The sequence below is a fragment of the Lipophrys pholis genome (assembly GCF_963383615.2).
Source record: "Lipophrys pholis genome assembly, chromosome: 19".
Classification (NCBI taxonomy): domain Eukaryota; kingdom Metazoa; phylum Chordata; class Actinopteri; order Blenniiformes; family Blenniidae; genus Lipophrys; species Lipophrys pholis.
The window spans coordinates 14,074,850-14,094,592 of NC_137647.1; the positions used below are offsets into that span (position 1 = coordinate 14,074,850).

A 19,743-nucleotide genomic window follows, 5' to 3' on the forward strand; every position below is an offset into this window, starting at 1 on the left:
AAGGGACAAAAATGCTCTCAGTCGTGCTGAAATGCGACCGTATGCATATGGATTTGAGCATGATAGCGTCTCACCTCTGCGGACATAGCCTGGATACAAGCAGCGAGAGCGTTCGCTCCAGTAAGCACACACTCTTGTTCCTTCAGTGAGCAAAGCCTCCGATACTGGACGTATATCCAGGACCTGGAAGGCAGATCAAAAGATCATTAAGATTCATTACAGGATGCACACAAAGCACACGCAGACATGCATCCATACACACTCGCACGCAGACACACACATGCAAACAGTGAGAGCAATGGAGCATTGTGCATGGGCAGTCACTGTGCCACGTTTCCAAGCGGCACTTATCTCATGCCAATGTGCCAGTCAGGCCTGAAAAGAACGGAAGCCATGATGCAGTAAATCCTGACTTGCTGAGTAATACTAAAGAGGGCCTGAATAGAGGGCTTGTGATTGCAGGTTGCCAGATCCTCCCTCCAACAATGCAGGCAGCCCCAGCATCCGCCACTCACTGGGGGCTCTTTCAGGTTGCTTTCATTTACTGTTGCCATGGCAAGGGACCCTTTGACTGATGAGGTGTGGATAGGGTGTGTGTGTGTGTGTGTGTGTGTGTGTGTGTGTGTGTGTGTGTGTGTGTGTGTGTGTGTGTGTGTGTGTGTGTGTTGGGGGGGGGGGGGGTCTTCTGTCGCTTCTATAGGAGAGAGAGTAGGAGCTCTGTGAAAATCCCTGTGTTGGTGTCAGAGTCAAATAAATGGGTTTTGGTCTAATTTAAAGACATAAAAGTGGAAGTATGACATAATTAGAGCCAGCTGCTATGAGATGAGTGTTTGGATAAGAGTGATTTTGCCAGAAGTGCTTGGCATGGAGCTGCCGGTCGAGTTAGATAATGGGACTGTAAGGAGGCTTTGTGTAAAAATCTACATTAATGATATGAACAAGTTTACATGGATTACAGAAGAATGGTCCGCGGTGAAAAAGTGGATATACACGTGGAAACTGGATCTTTTGCCTTCTTCCAATATCCTCTAACTTCCAAGTTTCTCCCTGTTGGGTCCACACTGACATTGTTTGTGCAATATAAATGAACATTTCACAAAGCTGAAAGAAATAGTACACTGTTAAATGTGCATCAAATCCATCTAGCAGTTAATGTTTGACAGTGTTTTGTTTTTTTTCCTGTGCAAATAACACATTGTTCTCTGATCAGCCATAACATTATGACCACATGATGATGATTACGCCCTTGGAGGATGTAATCATGGTCAGCAGATCATATAGGTCAACAAAGTTGCAAAGGGGGGGGGACCTCCATGTGACTATGTGAAGCTACGTGCTTTGGCCACATTGTCACCCGGTTGTTGTTTTTTTCTTTCCTTGGATCTCCTTTGATTGATACTGACCACTGCAATCTGCGAATGTTCTGACCAGTCGTCTAAACATCGGTTTGGTTTTTTATCAAACTCACAGAAATCTCAAAAATATTCAGTTACTGCCTAATATAACTGACCCACTAACGGGTGTCATGATGACGAGATGACAAATCAATTCACTCATCATTGGTCATAATATCATGTTATGCATAATCAGTACAGTAATATTATTACATTTTATCAAAGAGCAAGTTTAACTGAGATTAGATATACTTTGCAGATAAAAAATCATAAACAATACCAGACACCTATTGGAGCATAACCGATATAAAGAATGTGTCAAGCTACAAATGATGAAATACATATGACTGCAGTTAGTTTTACACCTTTAGAGTTTATTCACACTAACTTGGCCTTCTTGAAAATTTGACATATCGTTAAACAACCCTCTAGCTTAGATTGTTCATTTTACATGATTGAAATTGGTGCCTTATAAAGGGTGAACAACAATAAAACTTGTTTTGTGGATCGTTCTGTAGAATATAAAAAAAACGGGGAGATGTAAATAATAATGGCAGGGGGGGGGGAGTTCTTGCACAAGTGTCTCTCCAACAAAAAAAGGAACCCATACAGGCATACTTTTCATTTCTGATTATTCAATGTGCACAGGGCAGCCAAGTTGGAAATGAAAACAAAAATTGGCTTCAAATATCGTCTCATAATTTACTGTGTAGCTTCTCCTCATTTAATTGAAGACTTTCCTCGGCTACTTGTCTTTGGAAACTCCATTGTGTCCATACGCAACGTGCTGCGCCAATGTTTGGCAATAGTGACAGCTTTTTTTCACAGCTGGAGAAGATATGGGTATGACAGCTTTGCTTTGGGTAATTCAGTTGTTATTAGTGTACAGGGACCAGCATCTTCTCACTCAACAAATGTCTCTTATGGGAATAAACATCGCAACCCTAACCACGAGCTTAATAGCCCAAAAAGTTTTGCATTACTGCAGATCCTCATACACTGTTTATACTGGTCTTTGTCAGTCAGAGTAGGCAAACAACTTTGTTATTGTGGCATCAAAAGAAATGTAAAGTTCAAGTCATCGGCCGTTTAAACTCCACATGAATAGATCCAGGTGTTGGTGGGAGGATCCCACCCACATATCGAGCTTGTTTTAACAGACACTCATTTAAACATAAAGATTCACCCATCTGTTAAGATGGCCACAATGACCCTGAGAAAGCAAAGGAGGTTGAAGGGAAGAAAGAAAAGGGGCCAGCACAGCTGCACAAAGGCTGGAAAAAGTAGAAAAATGCAAAGAGGATGCAAAGACTTTTTAGGTGAGGCAGTTGAGTGACTGATCAAGTTGCTGCAATAAGTGCATTGGTGTAAACTTACAGCTTCCTTCAGTAGTTGCTCCAGTGAATAGATTCTTGGGCGGTTTCCCCTTTCACCGTCAATAATGATGCTGAAGCTACAGAGGAAGCACAACAGAGAGACAAAAAGATAAGTCTATTTTCAGATGCTTGTATTATGCTTGCCTGGCTCCCATGTCATATGTTACTCCCACTCTGCTGTTGTTACAGCATCTCTTTGCTGCCTGGGCCAGAGGAGCAGTATTGATATTAAGAGCTTGGTATGGGATAATGTTGGGTTCATTATGTAAGAAAAGGAGACATGAAGAGTGTTTTTTTTTGTGTCTTGGCCTGAGACTAAAAAAAAAAAAAATGCTTCCTTGTAAAAGCGACACACATGCCAACAACCACAACAAACTCCAACATACAGTATAAAGAAGTTACTGTAAAGGCAGTGTTAAATAATATATATGTCATTCATCTCTTCAGGAAAAAAACTGAAATGGTGACATGAATTCAATTGCATCAACACGTGTGTTTTGCATGCTTTCTTTTTAAATGCATGCAAACATTTGCAATGTCTGCATTTTTTTATGCCAGAAGTAATATGCTTGCTTCTTCTCCCACTCCTATGTATGTATGCCAATCACGTTTGCATGTTTTCTATGTGCGTGGATTGGCTTTCTTCTGGTGCTTGGGCTTCCTCCCACTGTGCAGAGCGATGTTTGTTTGGTTAACTGGTAGTAAATCCTCAATGTGTGACTGTATGGGTGTGTGACTGTATGTGTCCAACGGTGTCCTTGTGATGGGTTGGCAAACCTCTCCAGATTGTACCCAGCCTTTGCCCATTGTTAGCCTCCAGATTCCAGAGTATCGCAACTGGGGAAGTTTTATACATGTTGCTTGAGATCTTGATGATTTAAACAAAAAAGACCTCATTCACTTACATGTCGGGCAGCTCCAGAGTGTGAACCCTGGCAGCATACAGAAGCTCATCCTCCTTGGAAATCAGCACCTTCAGTCCGTCAGTCAGCAGCTCTTTGGTCAACACACAGTTTGGAACTGCGAAAAAATGCGACACTATAAAAAAAATTGTGCTTCAATGTCAGTGGAAAGCACAATCTGCCGGCCATCTTGTTTGATCTGCTGACCTTCAGGACTCTTGTTGTTGCAAGCATGGTTTCTGTCCTCCTCTTCTTCTGAGAAGCTGCTGCCGTCCATCTGAAAGCCTTCATCAGCCGCGAAGCTCTCCAGCAGACGGCTCACAGCTCGTCCCTTTGGCTGTAGGAGGGAACAGAAGGGGCAGACAGACGAAAAAAAAAATGTAAAAAGTGTAGAAATAAAGTGTGTGATAGAATAAATGAGACATTGTTGGGCATGCTACTTAAACTAGAAGCTCACCACAGGGGGTTTCACAGTGCCTGTACCGTCACCTATCTGTAGCCATTTTCTTCCTAACATTTCTTCACTCTGTCACAGCACAGAAGCGTGAGCCACCCCCCCCCCCCCACCCCCCCTTATCACATCTCTCCCAGCCACTTCTCCCCTAAGATTACTCAGCAGGAGGTTGGGCTATGTGCAATGTGCTAAGTACTTTTAATAGCACTACAGCAACGGGACTGATTGTGAGAAATCTAGGACAGTGTGATATCACATTTCAGATTTGCAAAAAAAAAAAAAAAAAGTATGAATGCTGATATTTTCCTCGAAGTGGATTCTGTTTGGTGGTCTGTGTGTGGCAGGTTGCAGAATCAAAGAAAGATGTGGAATTGTTTGTGACAGGCACCTGTTGGTCCCTGTTCCTGCGGCCCCTGCTTCCCTCCTCGCCCTGCGTCGACGTGGCCCCGACTGACCAGCAGCTTCTCCTCTGTCAAGGACAATAGACAGAATGAGTGTGAGTGTGTAGGTCCGCGTCCCACTGCTGACAGGTTACACAATGACTCGCGGAGCAAACCTCTTGACCCTGCTTAAAGTTAACTAGGAAAAGGATGGGTTAAATGCTGAGAAGTAATTTCCCAAAGAGTATCAATACAGAACGTTTTCTTTCTTCCTTCTCTCGGTCTTGCTAGAGTCTGTTAAAATTTATTCGCTTCATAATTTCCCCCAATTTTTTCAGTACTGCATGCATCTCTGTAATGACATAATAACAAGCCTGCCAAAAGTCTTTAGTGAAGCGTGCCGATTTGTAGCTGCTTTTACGTTTAAGGGCTAATTCTTGTATTATTAAAAAGCTCATTATTTTGTGTGATAAAATCTGCCCATTTGCTTGTAAATCCCTTTCATTGCAATTTGTTGTATGGTTTTGTTTCTGTTCGAAAAGTAAGCAGCACAAGTATAGGCAGTCGTTGAATATGAAAAACTTGGAAAACTTCTGACCTTATTGATCGCTCCTCTAAGCATAGTACTCTTCCGGGTTGCCCTCTTTAGCCTCTCGCTGGTGGTTGGGAAGGTAGCCAGTCCCATGCTTCTCCTGTATCGATTGCCTCTGGTCCCGAGGCTGCCCCACCGAGGCTCCTTCGACCTGGTTCCGCCTGTCCTCCGGACTCCTTCGGGCCGTTGCGCTTGATGGTTCTGGTGGTTTTTGCCTGCAGTGGCTAAGCTCAGCCTACAGGTGGGCTTCTTCCTCACTTTGACTTCCCCCTCCGCTCCAGAAAGACTCTGGGAGCCTGTATAGTTCAATTAGAGAAACAGATTTAGAGCAAGCTAAAGAAAGACGAAGAAACACAAAACAGATGCTTCCCATAAAGACCATGGGGCAGCTTAGTTGACCTATGAATCATTTTCAATGGACAGTCTCACCATAAAGCTCTTGTCTCTGCTTTTTGTTCCTCGCCTTCTGATTGGCCTCCAGTTTTACGACAGACGAGGGACTCGGACCAGTCACAGAGGAGCTGGAAGTGATGTCTCTGGGTTGTTGAGCTCTATAATCTTGACCTTCATCAGTATCATAACTGCCTTCTTCTTCTTCGTCTTCTGGTGGTGACAGTAAACAATAGCGCATAGACAGTGATTGGCATTTTTTGACTCGCATGTCTTATCAGCTCCATCTCTTGAAGCCATTACCAGCCAGTAAAGTTCATTCACTTACCCTCAATCATTTCACAAGCACTTCATTAGCATTTAAGTAAATAGTTTAACGGTTCATAGAAGTGATGTATGAAGTGCTTCGCCTCAGCGGTATTTCCTGGTGTGAACCCACATGTTAGTATGAGCTAGTGTGCTCAGGAGAGTAGGAGTGAGATTTCTGTGTTCGCCACTGCAGTTTCTCAAGCACCTCTTTGACCCAGTCAGCCAGTCTCCGAGGCTGTCAAGGCCTCTCACAGCCAAGTGTCCACAGCTGTGGCTGTACATCTCGCCTGGTCAGCCAGCAAGGCCAGTCACCGAGGTGTTGAATGTCCATGCACAGCCCAGTTTGACGTTCACAAATCATTCAGCAGACACCTTTTCACCCACTTTTGATTGGTTTGGAGGAGATTTACAATTTTACAAAAGGTCCATTGACTCTAAACAGTTATTGTGTAGCGGTGATTGAATGTATAGTGAAGTGCTTTAATATATTTTAATATTTTAGCTAGTAAAGTGACCTACTCTCAAAACAGAGGCAGTTTGTGTTGGTAAATTATTTATTTGCCTCTTTGCGTGAATTTTTCATTTTTAAATAGTTACACATGAATTTGTTGGCATGTAGGAAGAGCCGAGTAGGTTGCCCCCATGCAAAGTTTACCAAATCTCCTCTGACAATTGTGAGCCGCTTTTCTCTGCATTCGCTATTTATTTGAGTTTCTTAAGGCCTGAGGTGCTGACAATCAAATGCCTGAGTGACACCTCTCAATGCAACATGTAGCAATCTCATATCTGCACAGTCTGGAATGAAACTATCCTTCAAGTTGACATTTCTCCCCACCACAGAGCGGAGAGGAGGGAATCAGCAGTCCTGACCTCGACCTTACAGGGTGGTGACCGTTATGAACAGGAGCTCCCAGAGTGTGTATGATTCTTCCACATGCTACCGAGGATTCTAGTTTGTGCCTTAAAAATGTGGCACCGACATAAACAGCCTTTCCAGTGGTTTCTCATGCGTTCCTAAAAAACATTGTTTAAACAAAGTATTGATCTACCAAACACAAAGTTGGTTGTTGTAGTTAAAATATGTTTTTTAAAGTAACTAAACAAAACGTATGCATGTGAAAGTCACATGATAGTTTCCAGAGAATAAAGCCTAATAACTATATTTACCCGTTATTGCCTAACTACATAATACATCATGAATCCAGATGGTATGATGTAAAATCAGAAGTCAACATAGATCTTCAATAAATAATAATACACTAAGGAAAGAAATGGTTGCTTTTTGATCTCACAATTTGTTCTTCAATCGTTTCTTATTAATTAGTTTGATTTTAATTAATTGTTTAACGCTATCAAAAGTTCAGAGATCCCACTGGCTTCCAGGGTTTTAGAACATCTGGGAAAAAGTGGAGCTGTGTTTATTAATATGAAGTTGATAGGACTTCAGCGCCTTTCACGACGTGCCACTGTGTGTTATTCAGTGACTCACCTTGATCAGAGGAGTCGCTCTCCACAGGGGAGCTTTCCTCCTCTTCCATTGTTTCCCGTCTGTGGCTACGGACAACCTTGGCCCTGGGCTGGCTCAGATGGGAGGAACCCTGCGTGGAGGTGGTTGATCCTTTTTTACGTCCACGCCGCACCAGTCCACTCCAGCTGTCTTGAGGGACACTATCCACACTGGCTGCTGAGGAAGTTTACACAGTGATCATTGTTGGCTAATGTGGCCTAATTGTTGGTGGAACCTTTATAAAGGCACAATCAATACCGAGATTGCAAGAGGGCTTGTACCTGTGTCGCTCTGTCCACCGGACTCTCGCCGGGAGTCAGCTTTGCTCGTGCCCTGGCTTCTGTGACCGTGCTTGGGGTTGGAGTTGCAGGGTGAAACCTCTTTGTCCAGGGAGCCCGTCCCTGAGAGATTCTTTTTAACCTGGGCCTTCTGTTTGAGCTGCGCCACGTCGCCAGCGAGCTTAGAGCCGAGAACACTGTGAAGACTGCTTTTTCTGCATCCCTGGGCTTTTATCTGCAGCAACAGAGAGAGATGAGAGAGCCAGAGAAAGTCCGTTACACTCCTGGTTAGAGCAGCCTGAAAAGCATCAGGATGTTATAAGAAGAGAGTCTTCGTTTGCTCACACACACACAGAAGAAAAGAAGAAGAGTAGAGGGCCCAGTGAAAAGATATTAACATGGAGAGCACAGGATTTGACTCCTGAGGGTAGCACCTAATTAGAAATGGTGTGCAACAAAGGACTATATCAAATGTAAAGAAGCAGAGCAGCCTCTTTCGTTTCTCGCAGCACAGAGGACAAACGGTAAGTGGGACAAGGGGACCCTGACCTGTGTGCTGCTGAGACGGTCAAAGCCTCGACTGGACAGCCTCTTCTTCCTTCTCTGGCTGTCTCCGCCCCCTCCTAGGTCATCTGGTGACAAGCCCAGCCCCGCCCCCATTGACCTGCCAGCCAAAACAAGAGAGAGGCATTCATGAGAGGAGAATGGCGGTGGTTTGAAAGAAAAAAGAGGGGGTAGAACATCACAGGGGAAAAACAGTGTTGAGTCACCTCTCAGTGGGATCTGATAACTTTCTCTTTCTGCTTTCTCTGTCTGATGAGCAGGATGACAAAAAAGGACAAGGATGGCCCAGAGTCTGAGCCACACACTTGAAAAATCAGGATCTAACAAGGAACCTGGGATTGTTTGAGGGAAGCATTAATGCTTCATCTGGGGAGTTTGTTTGTGGCCTGTGAAGACTACGCAGCTTTGAAGAATACAGAGAATGGTTGGAAGGCATTGCATTTCTATGTTGCTGTATTGTTTTCGAGTATCATAGTTCCTCCAGCAGCAGTTTATACCGCTGTGGCACACTCTTTCCTCTACACTGAGCATCATCACAGGCCAACCACTCCAAATGCCCTTGAATTTCCCTCTGGAAGTCTGCCCATACACCGCACCACCGTGAGCCAGGCCATGCTCAAACAAAAGATTAACTTCCCCTCTCCCGGTGTGCATACAGCCTAGGAAATCCGTCACATTCGCAGAACAGGCGGAGTGTCAATTTAAAATAGATAAATAAAGCATGTATGTTCAACTTTTCCGCATTTTGTTCTTGGTCTGCCCATTGTTCCTTATGCAGCGCTGTACCCACACACTGTTTGGAATAAAATGCGCACATGCTTCTCTGTTTATGTCTCATTTATCAGCGCACGGGCACAGCATGTGAATATGGAGGATGTATGTAGACCTTGATTGTGTGCAAACCTAATAATCAGTGTGTGTCAACATGCACCTGTAACGCCTGAAAAGAAAGACGGCGATTGTCAGGCGGCGGGACTGTCTGCCTGCTGACTGACAGGAGAGTGACAGAGGTGCCAGTGAAGTGTGAGTTGTCCCCGTGAGGCAGATCCCGCCACGACTTGCCTTCCGCTGCTGACAAACACAATGTGACAGAGTCCCTCCACTTGGTGGGGGAGCTGGGAGGGCTGAGCGTACAGTGACTAATTAAACAGAATTGATTAGTAGGGTTTACTGGCAAGCAGTAGTTCCCTCCAATCACAGCAGCGCCACAAAGGACCCCAGCGCTCTACCCATAGGAACAACTGAGGCATGCACAAAAACAAACAAAGCCAGCTAAATGCTCATAAGCACACAGCTGCATCCATACCTAATTGCACAGATGCACAGAATGCTCAAGCAGAGAGGTTGAATGCAGCTCTCGCTGTAGCGCTGCCACACACTCATTGTTGTTTCGGAAGAATGAAGTAAGGAAACAACAAAAATGGTTTGTCACACACTGACCCACTGACCTCCATCTGCATAGAAGTGTCAGCATCTTGTAGTGGCATGACTGGCAAGTGGAGTACATGTTTTTACAGAACCCTGTCATGTAACGCAACATGAGTCTAATCAGTCCCCAGTGTGTTTGTATGTACTGTGCCTAACTTGTATATAGAGACAAATCAGAAACTAGTGGAAACATTATATGAGTAGGAAAAGAATAAGTACCTGTTCCAGAGTTAAAATTAAAAATAAAAATTGAGACTACATTTCAGTGTACTATGGCCTGTACAACAACCTCCCACCCCCATGCTGGCCCCTGCTTTCTCTCCACTACATTTCACCGCGGGGCCCTCGCTCATTACCCTTTCATTTGGGTGTCATTGTCACCCAGCATCAGCATCGCCATGCCGATCAGTGTTGGCCTGGCGAGGGAGGGAGGGACAGGCGTACAGGGGCAGAAGAAGAGTGGAGGTGACATCACAGAGGGGCAGCTGGGATCACTGTGGACCACGGCCCAGAAACCACAGCAACAGAATGAGGGAGAATGGGGAGGGAGAGGCAGAGAGATGCTGCAAGGTGACATTTAGTGATTTAACCCTTTCCAACCAAACTCTTATGACAAGAGCTGACAAGAAAGGAACCTTTTGATTCACCAATTGCTCCAATGCAGTGACTAAACAGCAATGGTTCTTTTGTTGTTTCTCTCCAAATGTTGGGCCATCAAAATAAGTCAAAATAAGCAAAGAAAATTATTTGATCTTTTATATATGAAATGTCTTTCATATATATTTTTCTCCAACACACAAGCATTATATGAAAGCTCCAAATGTCAACTTCACTTTGATTGCCTGGACTGTCTGACCAGGCATGTTATCCTTTGGACCCCCACTGACCCAGTGGAGCTGTAATGGCAGTGGTGTGTCACATTCCTGCTGCTGGGACAGATTACAGGAGAATTCACAGTACTCTAATTACATCCTCTGTCTGTCACCAAGCCCCCAGCTCCCCCACAAACTCCGACCAGTAAAGCTGAAAATGCACTACAGTAATGCCATTGAGTTTTTTTTTTAATCAGAGATCAAACCTAATGAGAGCGTCAAGAGAGCTTTGTAGGTGAACATATGCGTCTATATATCAAAAACTTAAATAAATATGAAGACGTACCAATAACTGACACAGACTCTGCTGTGATAAAATCAACACGGGTGTTGATTAGATTAGGGAAGGTTCAAGTGGACATTCTAGAATGGTTCAGGGAATCTCCCATTTCCTGTTTATGCCAATGAGGCTGTCCCTGTGTGCCAGTGATACAGAGGGGCTTATCATGCAAGGCTGGCCTCCAGCCAGCCAGTGGAGAAGAGCTGACTGATACTCACTTGACTTTTCTTTGGCCATCAGATGAGGATACAGGACCTGTGGAGAGGGTGGGTTTCCGTTTCCTCGGTCGCCCAGGCCCTCGTCGCGCTGGGCTGCGAGGTGTTTCCTCCTTCCTGCTTGCAGTCACAGATGTTAGCACAATAACATTCAAAGGACCTCTATAGTGATAATACACATGTCTAAACTTAAACATTATAGTAGTAGACTGCAAAGATCTATGCTTTCTGGAAATAGAACCAAATAGGTCCACATTTTTAATACAGTTTGATCTCACATTGTGGATGTTAACTCAATGTAAGTTAGGATAAAGTCACACTCACTGATGATCATGTTTCCTCTGAAGCTTTGCCAGCTCTTTTTGCTTCTCTTTGTAGCGACGCTGTATCTCAGCCAACTTCACACGCATTGCAAGCTCAGGCCCATCCATTGTTTCCATGCTAACTTTGGCCGGGCACACCTAAAAAAAAAAAACGTAGGAGTTTCATTATGAATAAGGTAAAAGTGATGAAATCATAGGGCTTTGGTGGCTTAGAAGCACATATAAGGTCACACTACGGCTTACTGGTTCGTTGCGAGGTGTCCAGCCGCATTTCCGACGTAAATTGAGGGTCCTGCGCGCTGGGCAGTGTCGCCCTGACCCCATGCTGCTACTCTCCTGGGAGCCCAACTCCAACGCTCGGGCTGTGGCCAAGGTAGCAAGGCTTTGAAGGTCAAACATGAGTAACTCTTCCTCTGTTGGGAAACAAAAAAAAGCATTGATATCAGATTGTGTCTATATGCGTCTGCAGTTGAACTTGGCCACTTGTCAAAAGGAACTCATGTCAAAGTTATTCTCGGGGCACTGAGAAGATTCATCCTCAGAACTTACATGTGGCTTTTTGTTTTACTGGTTATATTGCGATATCATAGAGGAAACTAACGTTAAATTAGGTACATCATGTCAGGATGAGGAGGCAGTAGCATTTAGAAGGTCATATCAATCTGGACTCACCAGATGCTGCTGTGTCACTGGCCATCTGGGCCAAACTCTTACGACTGGCCTTTACAGTATCTGCCTATGGCCTTTACTGGACTGTCTGTCATTAATAGACTGCACTAGTCATCCTGAATAGCAAAGATTTCACACGTGTCACAGAGAGAAACATGACATTTTGTTTACAAAGTAAACGCTGTGTTACATCTCAACATGAATGAATAATATTTTAAAAGATACTGACTTTTCTCACTTGTTTTAGCACTTGTTTTGGTAAGGACTATTGTTGTGACTCTAAACCGACATGTGCCACTTCTCCTAAGCTGTCAACAGTATCGCATCATGAAGACAACATCAGTGACTTCAGAATCAAATGATATCCTTTTTATAGAAGCCTCTTTTGGGAGCAGTTAAATGCATTAGGATGCTGTGGTAAACACAAAACATCCTTTTGCATGAATAAGAGAAAGGGAAAAAAAAATATCACATGGTGCTTTGAAAAACAAGGAAGCTTTTAAAGGCACTTTAAAACAATGGGATCTAATTAGCCAGGCAATGCTCCAGGGTGCTGAAAACATCGACTGCTTTTGTGATTACACACTAACTTTCAGTAACGTGTTGTGTTTTGGAGAGAAGGAAACCAATCGGAGGGGCTCCTTCTTCTGTTTAAGTGTGTATATTTGCAATTTTGTGTGTTTTTTCGTGCATGTTTATGTGTATGCTCGGGTACGAGCGCATTTGTGCGCGCGTGGATCAAACAGCTGCAGGATGGAGAGAGAGCGACAGCCCCCCGAGGAGAGCTGGAAGGGAGAGAGAGACGGAGCGCGAGAGAGGAAGGTGCACACCCCTCGCATGCAGTTCAGCCCTGTCCTCCTGCTTCTTCTCCCTCTCCTGAGGCCTGTGCATCGTTAGAGCAGCCTTTTAGGAAATAAAAGTGCCTTTAACACACCAAAGAAGAGCAACGGCAAGCCGGCATGCAGACAGCCTCTCTGGGGACGTGTTAGAATCCACCAGAGGGTTTTGAGACCAGCAGGAAGAGAGGAGTATCTGGGAGGGAACACAGAGCGACGGAGGCTAGGCCTGAGGGGGGAGTGGGAGTTTGTCTCAGTGGACATACCGAGGAAGGAGGGTAAATTACGAGCAAGGAGAATATCACGCCGATGTGAGTGTGTTGCTGTGTGCATGCCAGTGTGTGTGAGTTGTGGAAGAGCTAATGTCCCTCACCGTGGCTTTTCCCACAGGTGCGCTTCTGCTGCTGCAGCTCCAGATCGGCGAGCTCGCTCAGAAGCTCCATACCCTGGTGGGGGCTGCACTGCGATGGGGCAACGGATGGGGTGCTAAAAGGGAAAAGGGGAAACGGAGGTACGTCCGTGCAGAAAGCAGCAGCTATCAGCAGCTCCAGACTCCAGTAGCAGGGCACGAGGGGTTTGTGGGGCACAGCAACAGTTGCTTCACTTGGGCTTGGGACAGACATCGAGGTCGGGGAAAGACACACGAAATCCACCGAGGCATCCCCAGAGGCCGTGGTATTCTCATGCTGCCGCTCACAGTCGTTCGCCCCCTCGGGGGGCAAAGACTGCGATTCAGACGCTGCAGGGGTAGCGGGGTCCAGCTCGATGATGGCCGGCAGCTCTGGCTGCTGCTCTTCAGGCATGTTAACCTTTTGTGCATGACCCATCTGACTCTCCCCAGCCACCTCCTCATCGTCGTCTTCTTCCAAGGTAATGACAGCCACTGGCCTGTCGGACTCTTCAGTTGAAAGGGGGACTGGACAGGACGCTGCCTCACACACTGGGCTTTCAGCGGGTGGGCAGACCAGCACGTCTTCCTCGGCTGGCCCCGGCTCCTCTGCCTCCTGCTCTCCAGGTACATAGTTGGCTGCTGTCGCTGCTGTCACCTCCACCTCCTCTCTCTGCTCCAGAATGCTGTCAGGCACTCTTTCCGCCTCCTCACGCTCCACTTCCTTGAGTGGGAGTGGCTCTGGGAGGGGCCTCATCGCCACTTGGCAGTCTAACTCCTCCCCCAGGCTGGCAAGAGACTGTGGGGCCTGCTCTGCAGGCTCCACTTGGACTGCTTCCAGGTCAGCCGGCTCAGCCAGACGAACATCCTGAGGCGAGGGGCCATTTCTGTAGCCCATGGCAATGGCAGGGTAGGTGTATCCAGGAGGCAAGTCTATTGACAAAAAAACAAAAACATCATTATTTATATTTGCTAAACCAGTATTTTACAAGTCAGAATTACTGTGAGAGGTGTCTGAGATTTCTTGAAGAAATTATCGGTAGTTCATAAATAATTACACTGGACTTGATTTGATCAAAGAAAAGCCGAAATATTACAATAGTGTTTTGAGTACAATCACTAGTTTAGACTGCAGGAAAACCACACAGAAGACAAAAAAGCATAAATACACAAAAATTCACTCCACTGATTATAAAATTAAGAGTTACTCTATGAAAACTGAAACTTTTGACTAATTTTTTTGCCTATTTTTGTGGATTTTGTATCAACAACCACAAAAAAATCTGCTCTTCCAAAATTGGGCTGAAATAATGTTTGAAAGACATTCATTATTTCACAAAGTTTCAAAACCCCTGGGCTTAACTAAAGAAGTATAAATACAACGGAATGAACTATTTTCTTACATCCAGTGTGTTTTATATCCTCCATTTTAAATTTTTCACGTCATTATCACATTGATTTTGCTGCTATTGCTACATAGGTTACAAAGGTGAACAACCTGGGAAAAAAACATTCTTTGCCCGAAAACTCAGCAGAAGAGGGGATAGAAGACCTGACGTAACCAATCATGTGTGCCTTATTTGAAGTGGGTCAGACCTTTGGGTTATCAACAAGCCAGAGACGACTCAACAGGTGTGCAGAAGTTGTTAGCCACATATTAATATTGATAAAGAGAGTACAGGGCCAGTGAGGAGGGGAGGAACGAAGCAAGCAATGCTATTGGGGTGCTTCTTGATGATTTGCAAGGTAACAGTCCTGGAAAGCTCAGGCACAGCCAGCAGCCATTTTCTTCAGCTTTGAGCTGTTTAGTCAGCCAGGCGCTTGCCAAAAAGAGCCACCCACACATCACCACAACACCAGCAGGATAAAGGGATCTTTCAGCAGTTGCAATTCAAATTGCTAATCAGTATATTGAAGAAAGTGGTGTTTAACTCTTGTGTTTTTCCCTCTTGCTTACCTGATTACCATCAGCTTGTTGTTCGGGAAGAAATTTGTTGTTCATTTGCTGATTGCTTAAACTATGAGATGCACGTATATGGTTCTGTTTGCATTTGTGCTTACCAGGCTCCAGAGACTGTGGGTAATCCTGCGGGGGTTGTCCCTCTCCTCTCTTGTCCTGGGATTCAGCCCCCTTGAGCATCTGAGGTGGGGCAGGGCTGATGGCAGGTGAGTGGGGTGCTGCTGCGACAGGGCTGGGAGCTGGGCAGGGCGTGGAGGGAGTGCTTTTTGGATGCTGTCGCAATGAAGGGGACTGGCAGCAAGGGGACAAGTGAGCTGTGCAGGCTCCCGCGGGTGAGGCGTTCCTCTGCGGGGGGTTATAAGAGTAGTCTTTGGCGGATTTAGATGTTCTGGGTTCTGAAATGAGTTCCTCAAGTTCCACCGACGGCTCGTCTGTTCTCTTCTGTATCTGTGACATTGAAATGATTTTGTTCATATCTGTATTCAGACAAGTCATTGGGAAGTGTTTTTCTGCATGCAGTTTGGCCACTGAATGGTAAATGAATTTCATTTATATAACATTTGCACTGCTTGAGCGGTGGGCTTATATTGAGGAGTTCTCCGCCCAAAATATCAGATGAGTGTAAAATAAAAATTCATGTGAGATTTTGAAATGACTCACTGTGCTTTAGTGTTGTTCTCTTTTGTCTGTGCTTAAAAAGTGTTGAAAACTTGATTAATTTCTTTTCCTGGTCGGACTTTACTCACTTGTGCATTGTGAGGGGCTTGATGCTGCATGCTCATGCCGTGTGCAGCCCTGTGTTGCTGCTGCTGCTGCTGCTGCTGCTGCTGTTGTTGTTGCTGCTGCTGCTGCTGCTGCTGCTGCTGCTGCGGCTGCTGAGGTTGAGACTGCAGCTGAGGTTGCTGGGACTGGTGACTATGGTGCTGATGCTGGAGCTGTTGATGCTGCTGGAGAGCGTATAGCTCCTGTTGCCGTAGAAACTGAGATCGAGAGTACACAGCAGGATGCTGCATGTGGGAGGGTGGGCCCCGGGCACCGTACACAGGGGGCCACAGCCCTTGCTGCTCCATCACATCTAATGAGAAAAAGGAGGAGGAATGTGATGGAGGGGGCTACCTTAGAACAAAAACACAAGCGTGCATGCACACACACCCAGAGTTGTGCACGCTCGCACAATGCTCAACACTCGAATATTTTAGTGAGTAGAAAACGACTGTTTTCCATATCTATCATTATGTACCTCCCACACAACTTTCTCAAAACATCAAAACCATAATGGATCATTTAAAAATCATTGTATATTTACATTTTATAGCAACATCTTTCCCTTGGAAAAAAAAAAAAAAAAAAAAAAAAAAAAAAAGGATTTTTGACTCCACAGAACAACATCTCCCCAGGCAGCAGCAGCAATCCCACACCCTCCCCCGCTCCGTTTCTTAAGAAGTGCTTTGAGAATTTTGGAATGCTGGAAAAAAATAAAGTTATGACAATGATGAACTGTGAACAGATGAGGATGGTCATAGAGTTGATTAGAGGTCACAATAGTTGGATGAGAATATATTTGAATCATGGGAGCATACAGTGTGGCCTTGATGCCAGAAAGTCCCACCTGCCCTACCAACCAAATGACGAGGGACCAGCAGTACGCTGAGTTCCCATATCTGTGTGCAGCATCTTTTTAAATTTTACATCCTGCTTCATCATGTGGGCTTTAAGAATACTTTCATTTAGGTTATATGCAATGATGTAGGTTCCACTTAGAAAGTCGTAGTCCTATGTGATCTTCCTTTTTCACTACATCAGTAGTATACTACACACTTCTCATTAACAGTTTAATCTAAAATGACTTGCTCTTTCACCCAATTTGCAAGGCACCCTACGAATTCAGGCACATAAACTTGGATGTGCAAATGCTTCCTGTGGGAAAGTTTCTCTCGGTGCACTTCCCCTCTCAGCTGAAGCTCCCATGGAGCAGGGAAGGAAATGTTCCGTCAAAGATAGTGGCTAATTAAATTTCACAGCCTGCTCACTGGATTTGTGTCTACAATGACTTTTGAGAAGTGATCCTTCCCTCGCTCTATCACTTCCTAACACTCTAACTCATCCTCTCCCGTTGTGGTCTACCGTAAGGCACATATAGCCATGCATGAGGATCCTGGCCCACTGAGAGCACTGCTGCTGAGCTCATCACTGTGTGTGTGTGTGTGTGTGTGTGTGTGTGTGTGTGTGTGTGTGTGTGTGTGTGTGTGTGTGTGTGTGTGTGTGTGTGTGTGTGTGTGTGTGTGTGTGTGTGTGTGTGTGTGTGTGTGTGTGTGTGTGTGTGTGTGTGTGAGAGAGACTATGACAGAAGCAAAACATCTGATTGTTTCCGTTCTATTGTGAATAGCAATAATGTCCCATAAGTTTGTAATTACAACTTTCATCTCCCCCCAACCTATTTAGATTTTTTGTTGAATTTATTACATGGGGAGGCAGCAAGGTTATGTCATACCCAGGTGATGGGTTGCAGGGTGCGTGGGAGGCTCAGAGGGCAGGACCACCAGCTGCGCAGAGGGATCCTGGGGCAGAGGCAGGACTGGCTGCAGAGGTCCTGGCATAGCGGCAGAGAAGCCTGGGGGTAGATTCTGGTGCAGGGTTGTATGACCTATACCTGCTGCATGAAAAAGATATTTTGTTCAAACCAAGGGTGCATTGTATTCAATGACGATACAAAAACTGAAATACTTTGGGTTTTTTTATGTATTCCATGCCCAGTTTTTTTGATGCAAGTTTCCCAAACTGTTGCTGTTCTCCTACCATAAGAGTGTCCTGTCATCCAAAGTGATGGGCTTCCAGTTCTTGGCATCCAGTGATGGTGGGCAGAATGTGAAGTAGGGTCTCCTAACTGACCAGACTGGAGTGAAGTCCCACCTGGGACCATGAGATGAGAAGTGAGGTCTCCATGACAGCTGTTAGAGGGGTGGATCCTCGCAAACTCCACCCGTTCTTTATTATCCCTGCGAAAGACGAAAGACACAAGTGAGCCCATTATATAGAAGATTTCCTGAAGTGCATATTTAAAAAGGGTATTTTGTGCTTCAAGAAAAAGCTTTACATCTGCTCACCTGATATATGCATCTCTCTCTCTATCCAAGCAAGTGAGACCTATTTGCTCTTCATTCATCCTTTTCCTCTCATCCTCGGTGGGATCTGAGGGATACATGGAGCGAGGGGGTCCTGGAGGACAAACAACAGCTTTTTTTTGTTGTGTGTGATCTTAAAGTCACAAAGTCCCAGGTTTCACATGCTCCACATAACACTCCTGACTTGCTATTAAAAGCATTTCAGATTTTTCCTATATACATATTTATAATATTTGACCCAATAATCACTTTTGGTACTCTTTTTAAAAGAAACAAAAAAAAAAAAAAAAAAAGTTTTTCGCTGACTTTTAACATTGCCAATAAATTTGGAACCTGAATGTTTTCACAGCATACCTGTACATTCTTATTTAATTAAATAAATGTCAAATGAAGGATTTAAGCTTTTTAACATGCTCATTATGCTGTCTTTTTCTGTTTACTTTAAAGCAGATTGTGAGTTAAGTAGACAATAGCGTGTCTGTAATTTGGAAGGAAACCACTTAAAGGTTAAACAACATTGGCAGAGTCTCATTCTACATACTTTACCTCACTCAGATAGTCCAGGTGGCAAAGCTATAACACTTTTTTCTTATTTCGTAAAGATGTTGCACAAAAATAAATTTCAAGCAATGTTGTGTGTTTTGGACTAGGGCTGCTCTGTATATCACAAATTAATCTTTACATAATATCATATCAAAACATGCTCCATACATATCGAAAAGACTGAACAGCTCTAGATGTTCGCAGACATTATGCAGTCATGCTCTGTAAATTCAAATTGACAGAATTTTCAATATGAAAGAACATTTTAATTAATTCACATCAATTGTCAATTAACTCGTAAAAAAAGAAGAGCCCTAATTATTCAATGCCTGGTGGATACTGAACAGAAGCAAACAGCTTCAGAAACACTTCTATTTACATGATCCAGTCACAGCTGGCATAAATTAGGGGGAATAGAAAACACTTTTATTTGGAAGAACAAATCCAAAAGCACAAAGACATGAAAACCATCTAATATAATAAAATTGTTACCACAACACTCTCCCCACAATATCGCATGGTCAGTTGATATCGTGCAGCACTATTGTAGATGCATGCTGAAAACGGTTTCTTTCATTTTCTCTCCATTTTCATCTTGGGAGTGTACTACTATACAGTATGCATCCTGAATGCTTGCAGTTTGGGCTGTGGTGAAGTCAAAGGCTCATGTTATCTCGTGACTAATGTGTAAAATGTTAAACTATTCTGATATGTGATACATGACTTCTGGATGAACCTCAAGTCAGGTAGAGCATGAAAGGGCCAGAGTGGTGGGTGAAAAAAGAGGGGGAGCTATTCATATACTCTCAGATCTGTTTGTGTTGAACAAAGAATAAAGTGTTGTGCTAAATCCAAAGCACTTTAGAGAAATAGGTGGGTTTTTTTCAGGTAAAAATGTATTATGTTGATAGAGAGTAAGTGTATGTAGGGTGATGTGTGAGACCTTAAAAGTAACCTGTAT

The 19,743-nt window shown here is 44.4% G+C and overlaps 1 protein-coding gene across 1 annotated transcript in view; it reads right to left on the bottom strand.

Annotated features, from left to right (window-relative positions):
* Positions 1–19,743, bottom strand: part of bahcc1a (BAH domain and coiled-coil containing 1a) — a 65,639-nt gene that overhangs the window by 4,929 nt on the left and 40,967 nt on the right. Inside the window, exons 6-24 of the mRNA XM_080488452.1 lie at positions 18,222–18,333; positions 17,914–18,113; positions 17,609–17,770; positions 15,864–16,192; positions 15,219–15,564; positions 13,143–14,090; positions 11,508–11,677; positions 11,266–11,402; positions 10,945–11,061; positions 8,132–8,246; positions 7,586–7,817; positions 7,287–7,478; positions 5,528–5,701; positions 5,105–5,394; positions 4,515–4,595; positions 3,880–4,009; positions 3,676–3,790; positions 2,772–2,847; positions 75–183 (exon numbers count right to left, since the gene is read on the bottom strand). Of these exons, the coding sequence (XP_080344578.1) occupies positions 75–183; positions 2,772–2,847; positions 3,676–3,790; positions 3,880–4,009; positions 4,515–4,595; positions 5,105–5,394; positions 5,528–5,701; positions 7,287–7,478; positions 7,586–7,817; positions 8,132–8,246; positions 10,945–11,061; positions 11,266–11,402; positions 11,508–11,677; positions 13,143–14,090; positions 15,219–15,564; positions 15,864–16,192; positions 17,609–17,770; positions 17,914–18,113; positions 18,222–18,333 (4,035 nt within the window). The remainder of the gene's footprint in view (positions 1–74; positions 184–2,771; positions 2,848–3,675; positions 3,791–3,879; positions 4,010–4,514; positions 4,596–5,104; positions 5,395–5,527; positions 5,702–7,286; positions 7,479–7,585; positions 7,818–8,131; positions 8,247–10,944; positions 11,062–11,265; positions 11,403–11,507; positions 11,678–13,142; positions 14,091–15,218; positions 15,565–15,863; positions 16,193–17,608; positions 17,771–17,913; positions 18,114–18,221; positions 18,334–19,743) is intronic.